This window comes from Notamacropus eugenii, chromosome 4 (assembly GCF_028372415.1).
Source record: "Notamacropus eugenii isolate mMacEug1 chromosome 4, mMacEug1.pri_v2, whole genome shotgun sequence".
Lineage (NCBI taxonomy): Eukaryota > Metazoa > Chordata > Mammalia > Diprotodontia > Macropodidae > Notamacropus > Notamacropus eugenii.
The window spans coordinates 187756431-187779170 of NC_092875.1; the positions used below are offsets into that span (position 1 = coordinate 187756431).

At 41.5% G+C, this 22740-nt stretch overlaps 1 protein-coding gene across 2 annotated transcripts in view; it reads left to right on the top strand.

Annotated features, from left to right (window-relative positions):
- The window catches only part of JARID2 (jumonji and AT-rich interaction domain containing 2), a 334461-nt gene that overhangs the window by 267074 nt on the left and 44647 nt on the right, over positions 1-22740 (top strand). For both annotated transcript variants that reach the window (XM_072603889.1, XM_072603890.1), the window contains one exon: positions 16214-16446. In XM_072603889.1, coding sequence (XP_072459990.1) covers positions 16214-16446 — 233 coding nt within the window. The remainder of the gene's footprint in view (positions 1-16213; positions 16447-22740) is intronic.

Below are 22740 nucleotides of genomic sequence, written 5' to 3' on the forward strand. Positions count from 1 at the left end.
AAATAAAACATGCATCCATGGGTTTCAAATTATGAATCCCACCATTACTCCTTCCTTCACCATAGTAACCAATTGTGAGTATTACTTTCTCCAACATAAGTCTTCTGATAGCAACATCTAGTGGGGGAAGGGACCTCAAGCCCCTAGTCTATCTGCCTCATCGTACTGATGAGGAAGGTGTATTCTTTGTCACACAGGCAATAATAATCTGGGACTTGAGATTGGACTCCCAAGACATCTGATTCCAGAGCTGTTCTCCCTTCCTCTTTACAGCACTGCCATTGTACCATATCTTCCTCCTCCTTTTGCCCTTCAGGGCTGCCCTGATTAAACAGATTTTACCTATGCAAAAATCCTAGCATGGAGTGAGTGCTGGGGTGGATTGGAACTTGTTCTAACTGGCAAGCTGATTTTCAGTGTGAACATTTATGTCTCAGAAATCAGGGCTTGGTCTGTTGTTTTATTGATTGTAGGCTTAAGAAAGTGTTGATAATGCGGATTAAACTTAAAAGTTCATTTACCAGCTACCCCTATATTTCTCTGTTGCTCATCAGAAATGAAGTTGAAGGCTCAGATAACGAAATCATTACTAGACCTGAGACCTGGAGACTTTAGCTAATTAATAACAACACAAAAATAATAACTTCAGTGACACTCATAATAACTGGCCTTTATGTATTACATTAAGGTTTACAAAGTGCCTTACCTCCATTGTGAGCTTACAGCCCCTGGAGAGTGGGATAGTAGGATTTGCTCCATTCCCCATACTTCCGCAGGAGGGGCCTTTGCCTATGTAGAGACGTCTGTCCTGAGGGAGTCCCCTGAGAAAACAGGGGGTTCATGGTTTAATGTGATGACTCACCATTACTTTCTGCAGTGCTGTGCTCCCTACAAAATTCCCTGCCAGGTGGTGACTGTGCTGCTGTCATTTTAAATAAGTTGTTGAGAGCTGCTTTGTAAACCGCGTGTGTGAGTGCACCTTGGTATGTGCTCTTATCTTCTTTCTGTCTCCTTTTGTGTGACTAGAGAACCTACGTAGCTCACTTGTTTTCACTTGTCACAAAATCAGGGATGGTATTTAGTCCCGTATGCAGCTGATTAGGAAGAGTCTGCAGCTCATGACAGAGGAGCATTAATGTTGGGGAATCTGAGTCTCATTCCATTTCTGGATACCTCTAGTGGTTAGGAATTTTTCCCTAATATTTCTGCCTAATTCTTTCTTCCTACAACATCTGCTCATTGGTCATTGTTTTCTAAAACTTTCCTTCCTGAAAACCTTACCAGTATGAACAGGAAGAATAAAGGTATTTTTGATAACACTGTTAGGAGGTGATGTTTATAAAGTATTAATTACACCAGTATCAAAATAAACTGTGTCAGCTACATGGAGCACTGGATAACAATGCAGAGTCTAGAGTCAGAAAGATTTATCTTCCTGAGTTCAAATCTGGCCTCAGGCACTAGCTCTGTGTTCTTGTCACTTAACCCTGTCTGCCTCAGTTTCCTCATCTGCAGATGAGCTGGAGAAGGAGATAGCAATCCACTCTAGTATCTCTGCCAAGAAAACCTGAAATTGGGTCATTAAGAGTAGGACATGACTGAGTAACAGTAATCAAAATACAGCAAACATCAAATTATTTGTCAGCTTGTTTTTCATCTCCCCCCTTTCCCTTATTTTTTCCCTTTAGTGCATAATGTAGGCAGTTAGTAACATTAGCAAGAGTCACTCTTGAGCACTTGATCAGAGTATTGGCAGTGGTTTGTTTACTTAAAATCAAAGGAAGCTTGCCTTGATGGAGCTTTCAAAGAATGGTCTGAATAAGCATTCATTAAGTGCCTACTATGTGCCAGACACTATGCTGTTTTATAAATATTATCAAGTTTGATTCTTGGTTGATTGGTTTTTGTCTTTGGTTCTAGAAGAGGACCAAAATGACATCACTATGATAAAAGTCAAGTTTCAGTGTGTCTGACTGTCGCTGATCATACATAAGCTCAGAATGCTTTGGCACAAATAGTCTGAGTGAACATTTGGCCTGGATACTCCAAAGTTGCACATCCTGTGTTTCCTTTCTGCAGTTTCAATCCTACTTTGCCCATGGAGCACACCTTCTCTGATGTGAGCACATCATGCTGAGCAGTCACACAGCAAGAAAGTGTCTGAGACTGGATTTGAACTCAGGTCTTCCTGACTCTAAGCTCAGTGCTCTATCTATTGATCCACTTAACTTTCTGAGGAAAGGGAATTATGTTCTCGGATTCAAGAGTGGCTAGTACTTTCCCTGCACAATTTTTTCTCTCCCTCTATGTTTAATAAAAAGCATTTGGCAGCGGGAAGCTTATGATCATGGAGGATGACAGAGCCAGGAAATGTATAGTTGAAGATGTATCTTAAGTAGACTGTTGTAAATTGAGTATTAGAGAAATGAGTTTTTAGCATCTTTTTCCAGAAGCAGATAAGGTTTATCATAGTCTGTTGTATTCTTATATGACTCAATGATGAGACTCTAAAGCTAGGATTTCTTTCTATTGAAGGCTAGGCATATAGACCTGTAAGAGAAGGAGCCTACCTTATTATAACATTACCTTTATCTTGCTAGTTTAGAGAACATTTTTACTCACAAGAATACATTGTAGACTTTTTAGTAAATGGATGTTAGTGTCTTGAAAAGATGATTAAATGAGACAAACCTGTTCCACATCACCACTTTGTCCATTGAGGTTTTGATATATCGAGGATTTGAAAAAATATATTTGCTATATTGAAAAAGTTTAGAAATTCAGAAATTCATAAGATATGTATAGCATTGCATAATATCAGTACATTTTATCTTTTAATACCATGATAATTCAGATTTCTTCTCTGGTATGGAGAGCCAAAAAATTTTGCATGGAATTTCCAGATTTTCCATGCCCCTAACCCCAAGGATATGTGAAGGATAACTGTAAAGCATTTTGAAAAAAAAAATTGTTATATAAACATTAGCTATTAATAAGAATATTAATACAGATCTGAACACAATAAAAATTATACAGTACTGGACATGCTCACAAACCATTCCATATTTAATAGTAACTAATTTCAACTAAAGCATCTTAAAAAATATTTTCCTTTTTGCCATGATTTCCCATTGGTAAATATTGTTTGAATACCTGATATGTATAAGGAAATTTTATACAAAGATAAATACATAGCATCCCTGACTTCAAGGAGCTTACCTTCTACTTGGGTTATAACTTGTACATCTGTACGTAAGTAAAAATTAAGTAGTAGAGAGAGATAGATGATGCAACCAAGGAAAGCCTTCGCAGAGAAATTGGCATCAGAACTGGACCTTGAAGGAAGCAAGCTAAGGATTCTAAGCAGTTGAGGTGAGGGAGGAATGTGTTCTTTTTTTTTTTTTTAATTTATTTATTTAACTTTTAACATTCATTTTCACAAAATTTTGGGTTCCAAATTTTCTCCCCATTTGTCCCCTCCCCCCACCCCTAAACACCGAGCATTCTAACTGCCCCTATCACCAATCTGCCCTCTCTTCTATCATCCCTACCTTCCCTTGTCTCCATCTTCTCTTTTGTCCTGTAGGGCCAGATAACTTTCTATACCCCATTACCTGTATTTCTTATTTCCTAGTGGCAAGAACAGAACTCGACAGTTGTTCCTAAAACTTTGAGTTCCAACTTCTCTTCATCCCTCCCTCCCCACCCCTTCTCTTTGGAAGGCAAGCAATTCAATATAGGCCAGATCTGTGTAGTTTTGCAAATGACTTCTATAATAGTCATGTTGTAAAAGACTAACTATATTTCCCTCCATCCTATCCTGCCCCCCATTGCTTCTATTCTCTCTTTTGATCCTGTCCCTCCCCATGAGTGTTGACTTCTAATTGCTCCCTCCTCCCATTGCCCTCCCTTCCATCATCCCCCCCACCCTGCTTATCCCCTTTCCCCCCACTTTCCTGTATTGTAAGATAGGTTTTCATACCAAAATCAGTGTGCATTTTATTCCTTCCTTTAGTGGAATGTGATGAGAGTAAACTTCATGTTTTTCTCTCACCTCCCCTCTTTTTCCCTCCACTAAAAAGTCTTTTGCCTGTCTCTTTTATGAGAGATAATTTGCCCCATTCCATTTCTTCCTTTCTCCTCCCAATATATTTCTCTCTCACTACTTAATTTCATTTTTTTTTTTTAAGATATGATCCCATCCTATTCAATTCACTCTGTGGTGTGTGTGTGGGGGTGTGTGTGTGTGTGTGTGTGTGGGTGTGTGTGTGTGTGGGTGTGTGTGTGTGTGTAATCTCACCCACTACCCAGATACTGAAAAGTTTCAAGAGTTACTAATATTGTCTTTCCATGTAGGGATGTAAACAGTTCAACTTTTGTAAAGTCCCTTATGACTTCTCTTTGCTGTTTACCTTTTCATGCTTCTCTTCATTCTTGTGTTTGAAAGTCAGATTTTCTTTTCAGCTCTGGTCTTTTCATCAAGAATGCTTGAAAGTCCTCTATTTCATTGAGAGACCATTTTTCCCCCTGAAGTATTATACTCAGTATTGCTGGGTAGGTGATTCTTGGTTTTAGTCCTAGTTCCTTTGACTTCTGGAATATCCTATTCCACGCCCTTCGATCCCTTAATGTAGAAGCTGCTAGATCTTGTGTTATCCTGATTGTATTTCCACAATACTTGAATTGTTTCTTTCTAGCTGCTTGCAATATTTTCTCCTTGACCAGGGAACTCTGGAATTTGGCCACAATGTTCCTAGGAGTTTCTCTTTTTGGATCTCTTTCAGGAGGTGATCAGTAGATTCTTTCAATATTTATTTTGCCCTCTGGTTCTAGAATATTAGGGCAGTTTTCCTTGATAATGTCATGAAAGGTGATGTCTAGGTGCTTTTTTTGATCATGGCTTTCAGGTAGTCCCATAATTTTTAAACTATCTCTCCTGGATCTATTTTCTAGGTCAGTTGTTTTTCCAATGAGATATTTCACATTATCTTCCATTTTTTCATTCTTTTGGTTTTGTTTTGTGATTTCTTGGTTTCTCATAAAGTCATTAGCCTCCATCTGTTCCATTCTAATTTTGAAAGAACTATTTTCTTCGGTGAGCTTTTGAACCTCCTATTCCATTTGGCTAATTCTGCTTTTCAAAACTTTCTTCTCCTCATTGGCTTTTTGAATCTCTTTTGCCAATTGAGTTAGCCTATTTTTCAAGGTGTTATTTTCTTCAGCATTTTTTTGGGTCTCTTTTAGCAGGATGTGGACCTGCTTTTCATGCTTTACTTGCATGTCTCTCATTTCTCTTCCCAGTTTTTCCTCCACCTCTCTAACTTGATTTTCAAAATCCTTTTTGAGCTCTTCCATGGCCTGAGCCCACTGAATATTTATTTTGGATGTTTGGGAAGCCCTGATTTCTATGTCTTTCCCTGATGGTAAACATTGTTCTTCCTCACCTGAAAAGAAGGGAGGAGATATCTGTTCACCAAGAAAGTAACCTTCTATGGTCTTATTTTTTTTTCCCTTTTCTGGGCATTTTCCCAGCCAGTGACTTGACTTCTGAGTGTCCTCTCCACACCCACCTCCCCTCCAGATCCACCCAGGCAGCACTTGGGGTCTGAGATTCAAATGCTGCTTCCCAGCTTCAGGGCTTTTGGTGGGGGCAGGGCTGCTATTCAGTGTGAGATTAAGTTCAGGTGCTCAGGTGGGGGCAGGGCCTCCATATGGGGCTTAGTTCCCTCAGGGGGTTTATGCTGAGACCTTCAACAATGGATCTGGGCTCCTGCCTGCTTGGGGAGCTGTCCGCTGCCGCCCCTGCTGCTGCCTCCCGAGGGGGGCTGAGTTATGGGGACACCCTGCTCCCCTCTTGGGGAGCCAAAAAGACTCTGTCACTGACGTTTAGCACCTGTGGGTGCAGATTCCATCCCTGAGGCCTGCTGGGATTTGCTCCCTGTGCTGCGGCCAATGCAGAGCTGGGCTTTGCTCCGGGTCCGGTGCGCACCGGACCTTTCGGGTCAGTTTTTCAGGTCTCTCTGGAACAGAAATCTCCTCCACTCCGTTGTTGTGTGGCTTCCGCTGCTCCAGAATTTGTTGGGAGTTCTTCTTTACAGGTATTTTATGGGCTGAGGGTTCTGAGCTAGTATATGTGTATCTTTCTACTCCACCATCTTGGCTCCTCCCCCAGGAATGTGTTCTTGCTGGTAAGAGCATCCTGGAGAGATAGAATGTTAGATTCGATAACAACGTTCTGATTTGGCTGCAACAAGTCTATGAATTGGCATAGTCAAGGCTAGACAAAGGATTAGAGCCAGGTTCTGGGGTGCATAAACCCAGGAGGTAGGCTAGATGGCTTGGTTGGACCTAGGCTTTAAGGAGATACTTTGGCATCTGTGTGGAAAATGGATTGTTTTTTTGTTTTTTTTTTAACTTTTAACATTTATTTTCACACAATTTTGGGTTACAAATTTTTCTCCCCTTTTATCCCCTCCCCCCCCCCCCCAGACCCAAGCTTTCTAATTGCCCCTGTGACCTATCTGCTCTCTCCTCTATCCTCCCTCCCTGACCTTATCTCCGTCTTCTCTTTTGTCCTGTAGGGCCAGATAGCTTTCTTGACCCCTTAACCTGTATTTCTTGTTACCCAGTGGTAAGAACATTACATTTGGTCCTAACACTTTGAGTTCCAACTTCTTTAGCTCCCTCCCTCTCCACCCCTTCCCCTTGGAAGACAGGCAATTCAATATAGGCCATATCTGTTTAGTTTTGCAAATGATTTCCATACTAGTTGTGTTGTATAGGACTAACTATATTTCCCTCCATCCTGTCCTGTCCCCCATTACTTCTATTTTCTTATGGTCCTTTCCCTCCCCATGAGTGTTGACCTCGTATTGCATTCTCCTCCCCATGCCCTCCCCTCTATCCTCCCCCCCACCCTGCTTGTGCCCCTGTCTCCCACTCTCCTGTATTATGAGATAGGTTTTCCTATCAAAATGAGTGTGCATTATATTCTTTCCTTTAGTGGATTGTGATGAGAGTAGACCTCATGTTTTTCTCTTGCCTCCCCTCTTTATCCAACCACTAATAAGTCTTTTGCTTGCCTCTTTTATGAGAGATAATTTGCCCCATATAACTTCTGCCTTTCTCCTCCCAATATTTCTCTCTCACTGCTTGATTTCATTTTTTTTTTAAGATATGATCCCATCCTCTTCAATTCACTCTGTGCACTCTGTCTCTATGTATGTGTGTGTGTGTGCATGTGTGTGTGTGTGTGCTCCCACCCCGTACCCAGATACTGAAATGGTTCAAGAGTTACAAATATTGTCTTTCCATGTAGGAATGTAAACAGTTCAACTTTACTAAGTCCCTTATGACTTCTCTTTGCTGTTCACCTTTTCATGGTTCTCTTCATTCTTGTGTTAGAAAGTCAAATTTTCTTTCCAGCTCTGGTCTTTTCATCAGGAAAATTTGAAAGTCCTCTATTTCATTGAAAGACCATTTTTTCTCCTGAAGTATTATACTCAGTTTTGCTGGGTAGGTGATTCTTGGCTTCAGTCCTAGTTCCTTTGACTTCTGGAATATCCTATTCCATTCCCTTCTATCTCTCCATGTAGAGGGTGCCAGATCTTGTGCTATCCTGATTGTATTTCCACAATACTTGAATTGTTTCTTTCTAGCTGCTTGCAATATTTTCTCTTTCACCTGGGAATTCTGGAATTTGGCCACAATGCTCCTAGGAGTTTCTCTTTTTGGATCTCTTTCATGCGGTGTTCTGCGGATTCCTTGAATATTTATTTTTCCCTCTGGTTCTAGAATCTCAGGGCAGTTTTCCTTGATAATTTCATGGAAGATGATGTCTAGGCTCTTCTTTTGATCATGGTTTTTAGGTAGTCCCAGAATTTTTACATTGTCTCTCCTGATTCTATTTTCCAGGTCAGTTGTTTTTCCAATAAGATATTTCACATTATCTTCCATTTTTCGAATCTGCGCAGTATGTTCTGAGATATCTGTCTTTCTCATAAAGTCCTTAGCGTCCATCTGTACCATTCCAGTTTTGAAAGATCTATTTTCTTCAGTGAGCTTTTGAATCTCCTTTTCCATTTGGTTAATTCTGCTTTTGAAAGCATTCTTCTCCTCATTGGCCCCTTGCACCTCCCTTGCCAACTGAGTTAGGCTAGTTGTCAGGGTGCCAATTTCTTCAAGATTTTTTTGGTTCTCCTTTAGCAGGGAGCTGATCTGCTTTTCATGCTTCTCCCTCATCCCTCTCATTTCCCTTCCCAGTCTTTCCTCCACCTCTCTAACTTGATTTTCAAAATTCCTCTTGAGCTCTTCCATGGCCCGAGCCCATTGGGTGGGCTGGGACACAGAATCCTTGATTTCTGTGTCTTTGCCTGATGGCAAGCATTGTTCCTCCCCATCAGAAAGGAAGGGAGGAAGTGTCTTTTCTCCGAGAAAATACCCTTCAATAGTTTTATTTCTTTTCCCTTTTCTTGGCATTCTCCCCCACCAGTGACCTGACCTCTGAATGTTCTCCTCTCACCCACCTCACCTCCTGGTCCTCCCAGCCAGCGTTTTGTGACTGAGATTCAAATGCTGCTTCCCGCCTTAGGGTTTTTGGCGGGGGCAGGGCTGCTATTCAGTGGGAGAATTAAGTCCAGGTGGTCAGGGGCAGGGCCGCCTCTCTGGCTCAGTTCCCTCAGGGGGTTTATGCACAGACCATCCACAATGGATCCAGGCTCCCGCCCACTTGGGGAGCCCCTGTCTGTAGCCGCCTCTCAGCTTCTATCTCCTCGGGGGGCCCGAGCCATGGGGGCACCTCACTCCCCTCTCAACCCGCCAAAGACACTCTCTCGCCTATCCCCGTCAGTCACCTGTTGGTGGGGGGGCTAGTGCGGCCGCTGGAGATCCTGTCTCTGGAGCCTTCTCGGACCTGTACCTCTTGGAGCCGTGGCCGCCGCCGCAGGTCCGGGCTGGGCTCCGCGTCTGCAGCATTACGGACCTTTTGTGAGAGGTTTGCAGGTCCCTCTGTGGGTGGGGGGACCCGCGTGGCCGCTGGAGTTCCCGTCCCCGTAGCCCTCTCGGATCTTTTCCTCACGGTGTTGTGGCCGCGGCAGGGCTGCCCTCTGCTCCCCGTCCCAGCGCCCAGTCCACAGCATGAAGGACCCCCCCCCGCGAGAGGTTTGCAATTCTCTCCAGAACAGAAATCTCCCTCCCTCCAATATTCCGTGGTCTCTGGGTGCAGAATTCGCCCTGGGTTAGTCCCCTCTAGCCGTTCTGTGGTTTGTGGGTTCGGAGCTATGTGTATGTGCGTCTTTCTACTTCGCCATCTTGGCTCCGCCCCCTGGAAAATGGATTGTTGAGCACCTTCTTGGTAGTCATGATCCATTAAACAGGTGTTACCCATTTTTTTATTGGAAAATTCCAGAATCCATTATGGTTATTGTTAGAAAATTTAGGCTTTTTTGTTTTGTTTGTTAAATTAAAAAAAATGAAAATGATCAGTTCCATTGTAATCTGAACAATTTCACATGTAAATGAGATGCTTTACATTTTTTTTCAACACCCTGAGGTTGGGGTTTTTTTTTTCAGAGTATTTCTCAGAGTTTATTCGCTGTAAACAGTCCCCATCTCTGTCACCCCCATACAATGCAGTAAAACCACAAAAGCAGAATCATCCAAATCTCAGACTTACAAGAGACTTCAGAGGTTAACTAGCATGACCCATATTTGAGGAGAAATCAATCTCTTCTAGGATACTGTTGACAAGTAGTCCTCCAGCCTTTGCTGTAAAATCTCTAGTGAGGGAGAACGTTCCAACTTCACCAAGTCCTCTCTTGGAGAGTCTTATCACCCCAGTCAGTCATAGATGTGCTTTAGATTTTGCGCCTTTATAGACATTTAAAAAATAGTGGTAGCTGGTAACTTTAAAACACTTTGCAATTGAGACTTGAATGCTCAGTCTCATTTGCACTTTTAAAGGGGGTATAATTTACCCTGCAGAGTAACCTAGAACTCTGATGTCATGGAGGAGAACCATTTGTGTAATATTCCTTAGCTGTATTTTTGTGGGAAGGCCTTTACACTTGGGTAGGAGAAAGAACCCTTGCTTGAACACATTAGTTCATCTTTTGGACCATTGCACACAATTTTCGTGTGCTTCTTATGCACTTATAAAGTTTAATAATTTTGTTCCTATTACACATGCTTAACCAACCTTACTAATTGATTAAATTATTTATTGAAGCTAATTTATTAAAGTAGAGGATAATGCCCACATCACGCCCTTTTGATAAACAAGAGAAGGCTAATAGCGATGAATTGGGAGTCAGGACCTGAGGTTACATCCCTTTTCTGCAGCTTACTACCTTGATTTTTTTGCCTCAGTTTCTCCATCTGTAAGCTAGCTGTGTTCAACTAAGATGATCTGTAAGTTCTCTCTGTTAGCACTCAAAACTACAGTCCTAAGCCTGATCTTTCAGAATCCCAGAGCAATCTCTCAGAGGAAAAGGTAAAACTGAGTGTAAAGTTAGCCCATCTGAAGTCCACATGAATACTGAGAGGCCTGTGTTTGTTGTGAATTGAGAGCTGTCCAAGGACCTGGGAATACTTGACTCTGACAGAACTATGTGACTCTTGGTTTAGTCTCAGAAATGTAGGGAAGCTGCCTGTCTACCTACCCTACAGAGGTGGTGTCCTCATCTGGGATTTCCCTCTAGTAATAAAATCACAGTTCCATTCCCCGTTACTTCCTAACAAGAAAATTCAGTTCCCCATTACATAGATTTTAGTCGTGCTCATTATCTCAGTTATTAAGATTTAAGTCTAAAATAATGCATAAAACTTTTGTCAATCTGTGCAACTCTTGTAACACCCTGCTTGGTATAACCCTGTCTGTGGGCCACTTCAACCAGTGGTAAGCACTTACAAAGTGTAAGTAATCTCCCATTAGAATTTTACCTTATATGAAGATCTCTCTGTGTCTCTTACTAGAACTGTGTCTGTGTCCTAATGAGGAACTCACTAGCAGGGCTTCTTCGATATCTGTCTCTGGTGCTAAGGTAGGAGCCGGTTTTTGCTTTGGGCAAATAGGGTTACTTATTCCAGTTGCATGGGCTGTATTAAAATCCTTTTTGACCTGTTGGGACAGGTTGGCAGACATTCTATTGTTTTCAGACAATAGGGCCTCTGAGTTGAACCGGCTCCAGAAAACAAGTGCTGCTTTTGTACAGTAACACGAATTTAATGCCAGCAAGTTGATTGATTCTCTGTCAGGTTGCTCTCCACCCCCAACCCCTCCCCCCATGGATGCCTTGTAATGACATGAAGCTTGCATTTAAATTTCTGGCTCATGATCAGAAACTTCCTCTTGCTCTGGGATGACAGTCTTCCTTCATTTAAATTCCTTCCTTTCCCACTCCTTGTGGCGACGGTGATTGTCTACCATTTGATTTTGTTGGAAACGTGTATTTTTCAGTTACTCTCGATAGTGTGTCGTATTCGCACACTGGCATCCTTCTGGCTTATCCTCCTTTGTTTCTCTCTGTGCAGACCTTTTCATTCTCTCTTACCTGAGGTAGTTTACTGGCTAAATGGGGGCCAGAAGGATGGGGAGGGGTCTGCAGGATAGTGGGTCAAAACTGTCTGTTGCAAGTGGAAAGCCCAGTGACTGAGGAATTTTTTGTTTCCTATTCACCTTAAAAGCAAAACACCACCTCCAAACACCGGGGTTATCTTTTGGTATTTGAATGTAGTATTATCATGAGATTATTTGAAATATTAGGACTGTGTGGTTTCTGCTGCCATCTTATACCGTGGAGATGAGAGGGTAGAGAGCAATGGGAGCTTGTCAGCTGTATTGAAAAGATAAGTTATTTTCCTTTGGGGCATGGCAGGGGCTTTTACTGATCACCTGTCTTATATTTGCATAATGCCTTTATCCAGAAAATAAAAAGTTTGTATGGATTTTGAATGTAAGCTTATAAATATTTCTTTCGGAGAAACGGGAGATAATTTTATAGGATTTGTAGATTGGGCAGCTGAGGTACATAAAGTTTTAGCTTTGCAAGTCAGCAGAGGAATTAAGATTCGAAATATAACTGGTTATCTTTAAAGGAGACACAGCTATGCAGTTTTCCATAGATGAGGCCTAATTTGGGGGAACGTATCCAATGATAAAACTTCCTAAGTGGAAGCTGTGCACTTGCATTTGGCAAATGTAGCAGGCCTCCTTTTCAGAGATTGTAAGTAGGTTTGGGTACTTTATGAGAGTATTTTGTCTTACTTTTCTTGCTGTACCTCAGTGTATGCAAAGATCCTTATCTCTATTGGGTTGGGATGGTTTAAATCCAGATAGGACTATTGGTTTAAAGAACTGGCTTGAGGTGGTCTGCAAACAGTTGTCTAAATGCCATTTAACTCTGGAGTATGTGTCTGCAAATCAGGATATTTGTCTCTGCTCATTAATATAAAGCTGTTTGTATGTGAGTACAACACAATTTCCTAATGCTGTTCAAAGCCATGAAAGAAGCTGGTCCAATTATTTCTTTTAATTAGGGACAGTGTGACAAGGACTTCTTTACATCAAGCTTTTTCTCTCTTCTCTTATGTTCACAGGGTTTTAGTCTTTTCCTGTGAGAGTGAATATTTTTTTCCTTTCCCTCCTCTCCCCCTCTCAAGAATCTTACAAATTAAGACAAAAGATAATTACTCAGAAGAGTAAAACTGGCAGGTTCCCACGACACTTAAAATTAATGAGCTGTTGAGTACAAAATATACCTTGTCTCGGGTTCAGTCTCCTTTGCCCCCGTCCCTCCCTTTCCTCTCCCCCTACTGCCACCCCTTTTTAATACAAGATGTGACTTTTTGGCTGTGTTTGCAGCAATGAAGTAGCAACATGATCTAGAAAGCGAGTCTGTTTGAATACAGGTAAAGCCCGATTCCACCCTGTCACCACTATGCTGCCCCCTCCACACTGTCACCAGCCGGAGTAGTATCTGCTGACTTTCAGGTCTTCTCTGTTCTGTCTTACCAAGTGCTGTTTGCTTTGTGTTAATGATTTTTTTTAGTGACAATTTGTACCAAGGTTGCTATCCTCCTTTCCTCCATACCCTGTGATTCCCTCTTCTCTCTTCCTCCATCCCATTTGTAGTTTGTAGAAAGATGCTGGTTGGCAGAATTTGTTAAGTGATGGCATGGCGTATTTGCCTCGAAGTTAATACTGAGATGGATTAGAAACACTTAATTTGTATTGATAACTAATTTTTTTTTTACCTTTCCTAAGTTTCCTCAAGCCCTTCCCCCTCTGCCTCTGCTTCCTAGAGAGCCATTTCATATAATGAAAAATATCAAAACCAACTAGTACTGTTTTCTTGGCTCTGCTTACTTTACTCTATTAGTTCACTAAAGTATGTATTCTGTGTTCACCCTGCTGGTCATTGCCCATAGCACAGTAATATTGCATTATATTCATGCATTACATTCTGTTGAGCCATTCTCCAGTCATTGGGTATCTATTTTGTTTCCAAGTCTTTGCTTCCCCAAGAAGTATTTTGGTGTATCTTGAAAATATTGATCTGATTTTGGTATTTGTTGTGGAGTAGGATAAATTATTCGTGGTGACAGGCAGTATTCCCAAAGTCACTTTGAGTGGGGACTGCCTGTGTATTTCTTGAGTGCCTTCACTTTCCATAGGAACCATTAACTGATATCTGCTGTAATTGATTGTACTTTTGTGGCTATCTGGGGGTGAGGAGAAACAATATCAAAGTCTTTCATGTGTATGTTTGTTCTGATGGCCCTAGATCTCAGAGGCACTCATGAGAAAGAAGGTGTACTAATGAACAGAAAGAAGCAGCAGCAGTGGAGTTAGGATGTGAAAGGGTGGAGAGGGAACAAACGAGCTTTACAGATATGGTGTCATTTGAAAACCAGGGACCCTTGGTTGGACTCCAAGTCCTGTGGTCCTCCTGTGTGACGTGGGAAATTTCTTGGACTGAGCTATCCCTGAGGATCCCTTCCAGCCTCTGCATGAATGCATGTTAGCTGATTGCGTTGATGTTGCCTCCACAGAAGACATCGTGATGTTGGAGTGGTTTCCTTCCTTCTCAGTAAGGGAGCTGTGTTCACAGTTTATAAAATCCATAGACTCTCCATAGTGACTCAGTTATATAACATGTTGGCAAAGCACTTTGCTCACCTGTGAAACAGAGAGTATAATTATAGTGGCTCTTTTTAAAGAGGAACAGAAGTGACCCTCCCAGTCCTTTTGCTGGGAAGGGATGGAGCCAGGACATGGACACCAGTCTCTCTGACTCCTGTGCTCTTCATTAGTACGGCTTGTTGCTAGGTAGAGTGTTAGAAACCAGAGGGAGGCACTCGAACTTTGTGAGGCAGGGAAGGACATACATGATTAGACTTGTGCTTTGGGAATATGAATTTGGCAGCTCTATCCCTTCCAAGTCTTAAGATAATTCTACAGCTTTTCAAACCTACCTTCCCAGAGGTTACAACACTTTCCTCAAATTCATGCACTCTAGGATGCAGTAGACCAGGCTGACTTGTCATTTTTCCTTATACATCATGACATTATATCTCTGGTCTGTGCTTTTTTTTTTTTTCCGCAGGATGGCCTTTTATGCCCAGCTTCCTGCAAAGGTCATCTCAAGTGCCGCCTCCTCTCTGAGACCTTTTCAAGTACTTCCAACCCCTGAGATTATTTTTTATTTACTTTTTATATATTTTGTATCTGCTTTCCTGTTGTTTCTCCCCAATAGTGCATCAGCTGCTTACAGGGCCAAGGGCTATTTGACTTAGTTTCTTTATTCCCAGCCCATTAAGAAATGCTGCTTTTTGTGGTTTGAATCACATCTAACCCCTGTCATTTTTCTCCATGAGGGGACTCAGTCCTTGAGTGTTTCCTGTGGCCCTCCCTCCCACAGCTCATAAGTGGATGAAATTGGTGATCCCGAATGGTTTATGGTCCTGATTTAAGAAAAAAAAGAATCCTGTTCTCTAATCTCTTTTAAAATAGCACTTTCTGTTAATCTCAAACTCTGGTTCTGATACTGTTAGCTTGGGTGTGATTGATGCTTTCTGCATGTTAGGTACCATGGGTTTTCTGGACTGTGGTTTTCTAGAATGTGGCTTTCCTTTATTTTCAAAGTATTTTTAGACATGGAAGGAACTAGAGATGAAAGACTCAGGGTGTCAAATTGAGAGTTGAGTCCCTGGAGCTCACTTGCTTTGCCCTGAGGCTGGGGGGCATTGCTGAGGGGTGACATAAAAAGGCATGATGGGGATTGGAGAGAGAGAGAAGGGGTTTTTCATTGTTCAGATGTAAAGGGGCGTTGGTGGACTGAAAACTAAGTGGGAAACAAGGAAAAACAGTGAAATCTTCCAGTAGGACATTTTAGGAAACATTTGTAACTGCTGTCTTATTAATTTCATGGGAAGGTAAAGAATCTAATATAAATAGAATTCTGATGGTAAAACAGGTGCTGATGTCATTTGTCCATTTGTTATGTGTTATGTGTTACCCATAAATGAGTCGGAAAGTGCTTTTCTGACTAAAATTCAGGCTCTTACCAGGCAGCAACTTACCAGAATTAACAAGAACGTATGACTTCACCGTATTTGAAAATGAATGCAATTTCTCCCATTGTTTCCCAGTAGCACATCAAGAGGATTTCACAGTTGTCTGCTGTATGGTGGAGGTAGCATGAAGAAATGCATAGATTCCTTCCTAATTTGGAGTCAGATGACCAGGGATCAGACCCTGGCTTTGTACCTTTCCAAAACATGACCTGTCTGGGTCTTGAAGGAGTTGAATAAGATCTTTCAGGTCTCATTCAGCCCTGCAAAATGGATATTTTTCTAGACCTCAGTTGTCCTGTAATGATGATGGTGCTGAGATTAGGTCCGATATGGGTGGCACTGTGGGTTTGTAGGGTAGAGATTTCCACACTGGAATCTATTTTTTTCTGTCTTAGCTGCAGTTTGTGATTCTGAAAATACACTAGACTTTGATTTGCATCTCTGTGCCTCGCTTTGCCATGTGCTTCCCTTTGGGGGGGTGTTTCTTTTACTCGGGTGAATTTTGGAGTAAGGGATCAGTTGAATTAATTCATTTTGGGGGGTTTTAAAGGGCATTGACTTATGTTTCTGCCAAGGTTAATTGGTGTTTGTGGAGGTATGACTTATTTTAACATGCAGCAACTCTGTTCATCTCTTTTAGTTTTCAATGGGTCCAGCAAATCATCAAAGGAGAAGGAACCTGCCCCGAAACACAGAAGCAAAGAGGCCACACCAGGGAAGGAGAAGAACAGCGATCCTAGGGCTGAGAACCAGAGGGAACAGGCTGCTGCTACCCATCCCCCGGCCACAAACACAAGCTCCTCAGCTAAAGGGCTTGCTGCTAACAACCACCACCATGCTCTCCATAGATCGGCTCAGGACTTAAGGAAACAGGTAAATGCCAGGATTGGGACTGAGATCGTGGTAACCTGGCAAAGGATGTATATCAGAGACAGAGACAGACATCATATACCTAACAGGATATAGGCCTTTGTTATGTAATCTCACACTAGATCATAATAATAAAACTTTAGTCATCCCTGAGAGAATGACAACGAACAGTTCATCAGGTTGCATGATTTGCTGGGATTTTACAATAGCCCCAGCCACCAGGGGTCTTCATCAGCTCTTTGTCCCCATGCACATCTTATTTAGAGACAGATGATGAACAACTCTGTTACTATCATACGTGATTCCTGTTTCACTTCCAGTCTGGCACAAGGTTAGAGGAGTATGGCGATACCACTTTTTTTTTTTCCTTCCTTACTGATACTTCTTTTTAAATAGAGTACAGGTAGCCTGGATCATATATAAACAGAGGCTGATATCTGTGTATGTTCCTGGTTTTTTTAAATCCAGCTTCCCCACTGGCTACCATTTTTTTTGTTTTCAAGATATCTTCATTCTCAACATTCTAGAGGAATCTGTATCACTAAGCAGCCCTCATTTGATGGGTCTGTGTTGAAAGAGATGCCCTTGAATCTTGAACACTGATCTGTCTGGCCAGAATGTGAGTGCTTTTGAACTTTGCCCACAAGCAGGGGATCAAACTGCTTGGGAAAAATAAAATTCTGCTTATTCATGCTAGCTCACCCAGTCAAGGTAGCCAGCAGCTAAGCACTTTTTGATTATTTCCTGGCCAGTTTGCTTAGGGGTCTTGCTGTTTCCATGGGGGCATCTGTTTAAGGATGCCCTCTGTCTCCATTGCTATCCATGACTTTCATAAGCATGGCTTATAAAAATGGAGGCCCTGCCTCATACTAGCAGTTCTCTTTCTTGTGAGAGACAAGAGTAAAGGAGTTTATGTTTTGGGACACAGATCCCAAAGCATGATTATCCAGGTCACAATGGCAAAATTAGGATCATGTCCTAGGGTCCCAGGGTCACCACTGGCTTATACATGGAGTGAGCTATGCAGACTTGGTGGACTATCCTTACAGCTCCCCATGTGCCTCCCACCCCTAAAGGGCAAGCATTAAAGCTTGATGATCTAGAGCAGGGGTGGGGAACCTCATATCCATGAACTTTGTTTAGGGATTTGGTTTTTTTCAAAACTGTCTTTATAACTGTTATTCATTATAAGCAGTTTCTTTTGTACTCCTATGTATTATGCATTTAAAGACATTATTCTTAGAGAAGGAAGGGGTCCCTAGTCTGCTTTAATGGCCAAAGTGGGGAGGTTCATGCCATTAAAAAAAAAAAAATTAACCCCTATTTTTAGGAAAACCCTAGAATTTAGAGGGATCCTAGCCCTGACATTGACTTTGTGTGATCTTGCCTCCCCACTTCTTCTCAATTGGAGCATGACAAATAATTCTTAAAATAATGACATTGTGAGCATTTTGCTAACACAGTGCTGATGGAAGCTATTGATAATAACAACAATGACGGTAATAAAAGAAAAATGGCATCTGCGTGGTGCTTTAATGTGTGCAAAGCTCTTTAAATACTTTATCTCCTTCTGATTCCCTGCTCTAAGTGAAGACCATGTTAGCTGGCAGCTGGTTCCAGATGTAGGCCTTTAGGAGTTAAACCTTTGCAATCTAAATGAGGCCAAAGTGCGTGCGTGCGTGTGTGTGTGTACATTGACACACAATCAGGGTTAGAGGGAGATCTGCCCAACACCATGGTAACACTTCGTGGTAGATAATACTAGGGCTGTAGAGGAAAGGCAATAACTCTATTGGGTTCTTACTTGCTAAATTTCATCAACTAGGATACTCAAATAGATTCCTGAGAGCTTAAAAAAAATTAATGTATGGTGAGTTTTGCATGCCATAGAGGCTCAGTAGCAATAGACCTCAGATTGCAGGAATGTGAGATTTCCCCTACCCTCCTCCCTCTAATTTGGAGGGACCTGTCTCACCCTCTACTTTTTCTTGTAACTAACATTGTATTTTTGTTAGAGGCAAGTTAATGCTGCTTGTCATAACAATAATGCTTTAATTGCCATTGGTGCAGTATACACTTCCTCTCTTCAATGTTTTGGGTGTGCTAGGTTCTTCACAATGGCACTAATGATGTTTTCCCTTCTGTTGCCTAAAATAGCACCTCATTTGAAGTGCAGTAACAACTTCAACAAGGTAAAACAAATGAGCTTCCACCTAGGGAAGGTTTGGAAAGAACAGATGTATCCCTGAGAATATAATGAGGACTTTTTGCCTGGATAAAGATTTGGGCACCTGCAATGAACCAGATTGTGAATAGATTTTGATAAGTGTTTCTGCTTGGCCAGTGAGGTCCCTCCGTTTTTATTCTAAGTTCTGAATTCTAATTATTCTAAGTTCAGAAAAAAAATAGAATTTTATCTTTCCATTGGCAGACTGAGTAGACTGCAAAAGAAGTTGAAGTGGTCTCTTTCCAAAGTTGAAAAAAAATTTTGTCTGAGAAAGGTTACAGATGACGGAGAAGAGATTTTCCTGTTTGCTTCAAATTAGCTAGTCAGTGTAAAGGAATTGGGTCTTCCTTCCTTCTTTTCTTCCTCCCTTCCATCCAAAAGTAATATTTATTTTCCTTGTGTGAAGGCAGTGGGGTTGAGAGGCACGCGTAGGAATGAAACACAGAAAACAATTTCATTTGAAAAATCAGTTTTTATTCAGTCTTGCACAAATACTTAGCAAGGACGTACCTTGCCTTTGGGATTTTCTCTGGTGAACCAAGGTGAAGGAGGCTGCTCTAAGAAAGAAAGAGCTAGTAATACTCTGCAGATGCCAGGCTTTAGTTGACAAGAATAAGATGAAACCTTAACTCAGCTATTAGTTGAGAAAGGTTGATTTTGTGGTTGAATCTTTCTAAAAGAAAAGAGCTCTAGCATATTTTATTGTCTGATGATTTTACATTCAGATTGGGGAGGAGGGGGAGGAGCAGAGATCCAAATCGGAAATAAAGGTGTAAAGCATCACTGGCCACCAAATGTTTCTCTCTTTAGCTCTCTCACTGGCTCTCTTTTGGCAGGAGTTGGGTGAAGAAATTCAGTTCAATGGTTCCCTCTAGTGGGGTAAGAAAGCACTACAAAATTCTCCTGTTTTAATGTAGTAATTATAGAGCCCACCTGCCTCTCAGAAATCTTGAGAGGATCAAAATATTTCCATTCGTTTAGCCAAGAATCACTTGTAGGCATAAATTCATTGTTAAACTTTTTAAAGACTCAGAGTTATGAACATGTGTGTTTCTACAGTCTCATGGAATTGATTGCATTGCTATACTGAGCATACCTAAAAATTGGAAGGAGTGGCAAGGGACATACAATTGAACTCAACACATTGCCATATACTGGGTGTTAAAAAAAAAAGGACAAAGGGAAATTTCACGTCCTAAAGGACTTCATATTCCCTATCTTAGATCCCCACTGCAGGGGAAAAGGTATTGTTTTACTACAAGATGATAAGTATTGGTAACATTCCACACTTTTGTGCAGCTTTTAGAAATCTCTCAGAATGATGTTAAGGTGGAGAAAATACTCTACCCCATAGTATTCAGTCTTGTGTATAAGCAGGGAAATTGAGTTTCATGTTTAATGTGGCTGAGAGGGTTGTAGCCAGAAATGATAGGTGATAACCCTGGTGTTTGGGTGAGGGATGTTGGGTGGAAGATAAATAAAGAGTAGACTCTGTAGAGGGGTCGCATGCACTGGCTCTCTTAATTTGTGAATAAGCCTTGGGTTTATGGGCATACCAGAGTCTAATGATCACATCTGTGGGCTAAGAAATCTCCTTGGAAGACTTGGCATTCGAAAGCTTCATGGCTAGTCTTCTAGGAAGAACCTGGGGCTGGGTTCTGTTGACTTTAATTACTACACCTTTTCCATCCTTCGGACTCTGGCAGAGAAGCATTCATGGGAACTTTTCATTCTCCTTGGAAGATGTATGAGGAAATGACTTTTCCCCTTTTATCTTAGACACTTGGTTTTTCATTGAGTTGTTCTGTCCATAGGTTTGGGTGGGGAGAGCAAGTTTAAAAATAAAATGTACTTGCCCAGACCAGTTCTGCCCCAGCAATGAGAGTAGTTCCATAAGAGGTTATCTCAGCTGTTCACACTGAGGCTGGTTTTAATGAGTGCTGAAGGGTTCTCACCCTCGCCAGCTTCATGCTAATTCTCAGATGAATTAAAATGCCTTCTCTCTTCTGTGCTTAGCGTAAGCACTGCCTCTGGATGTGGGTCAGTGACACCAGGTCCCCTTGTGGTAAGCTGACCATGACCCATGGACTTTCTTAAGTTGAAACTCAGTGTTTTTGGTTTTGTTTGAGACGGCGGTGGCTAGGGAGGGTTGGGGGTTGACACCAGTAGCAGGGTAAGAAATGCCTTCCTAGATTATTTTGTTTTCTTTGATACCAATGACATGTTGGATCCTCAGAGACAAGTACAGGCAAAGGAATGGGCATCTTTTTGTTAGGCATTTAGTGCCAGCTTTTACAACCCAAATGAGTAGATGTCTGCTGGTTCCATATTTTCCCCTGCCTTTTAGGGATGTTGGGTACAATGTAGCTTGTTGGGGAGATTTCCTTTGTAGATGTGATCTTGCTAGAGGTATCATTACATATATTGGTAATCTCTGGGTGGTATGATGTTGGGGGGAAAGGGGAAAAACTAAATGCAGCCTTGTTCTAACCCTTGTGTAGTATGATGCAAGTTCATCCCTCTTACTGTTCAGTCAGGTGGCACAGAGGAGGGGGAGAGGGACAGGAATTCATTTTGTCTTTAAGATTGCTTTGTTGGCATGCATATACAAGTTTGTGGTAGACACTGTTCAAATATAGCTTTTATTAAATGAAAGTAGGAGAGGGGAAAAGGGACACATTCATTAATATTTCTAATAGCAAATATGTTTTTAGGACATGCCAAGTAGATAAAAAGTATTTTAAAATTTTATTAAGATAGGGATGTCTGAGATAAATTTTTGGTATGTTACAAATTATAGAAGATGACAGGAAGTGGCACATTTCTTCCCATTTAAAGTTAAAAATGTCAGCAGCAAATATCTTTTACCCCAAAGGAGTGGGTACTCTTTGATTCTACCAGTATTTCACCTTCCCTTTTGCCACATCTGCTTCCACTGGGCCCACAGAACAGGATAACAAGTAGTTTTGGGGAACCAGAGTGAGCTGAAAATGTATCCCTAGAAGCCATCTAGTATAACCATTTAACTTTTATACATAGCTAATTTTGATACAGTACTTTAAGGTATGCATTTCATTTGCTCCTCTCAACAACCACCCTAACAGATGAGGAAACCCAGGCTGAGAGAAGTTAAACATTTTATCCAGAGGTCATCCAGCTGATAGAAAGCAGGATTCCCACTCATGACTGACTTCCTGACTTTTAAATCTGGTGCTCTGATCCCTGTGCCATTAGCTGCCCAGAGGACTCTAGTGTTTTGCCCAAGGATCATTTGCTAAAATAGCTGGCCCTAGAAGCCTTTTTTCAGCAGCCCTATTCTTAACCTTCTGCATGCCCTGCAGGGGATGAGGTCTCTGCTTACAGCAGGAAATGTGAGCCCCAGACACTTACCAAGTTCAGACCTTCATCTTATCCAGGCAAATTAGTGCCTGATTGGCCCATCTTTGGGTATTTTAATGTTCTATCATAAGCCTAGAGGTGTAGAGAGATTATTTAAAAAATTTTTCTTTTCTTTACTCCTACACTTTAATAGCTTAGGGTAGGGGCACATGTGGTAAAAGGGGCAACATTTATATAGAGCTTCATTGTTTGCAAAGAGGTTTACAAGTATGATCTCTCTTTGGGATGAGAAAAGAGGGAGAATAGGGAGACCCTGACTAACCCATGTTTCCACCCAAGCCTAGCAAGTGAATAGAACTAGAGCTTAAGGTTCAGGAGTGTTTGGCTTCTGGTTTTTAAAATCTTGTGCGTGTGTGTGTGTGTTTTCCTCTTTGGCACATGAAGTCGATATACACAGATATATCTATAAGCACAGATACTACATATACATATGTATATAGACAGCTATATCTATTAGTAAATACTTTTATTGATATATGTATATTTCAAACATAGAGAGACAGAGAGGCACATCATGAACCCCTACATTTTATGGAAGAACAAAACTGAATAGATGCTCATTTTAAAACACACTGAACACAGCATCCACCTGCAAATTACCCAAATCAGTTTAGAGACCTAGATATCTGTATCTCTCTGTCTCTCTATGTATATCGATTTAGATGATAGTG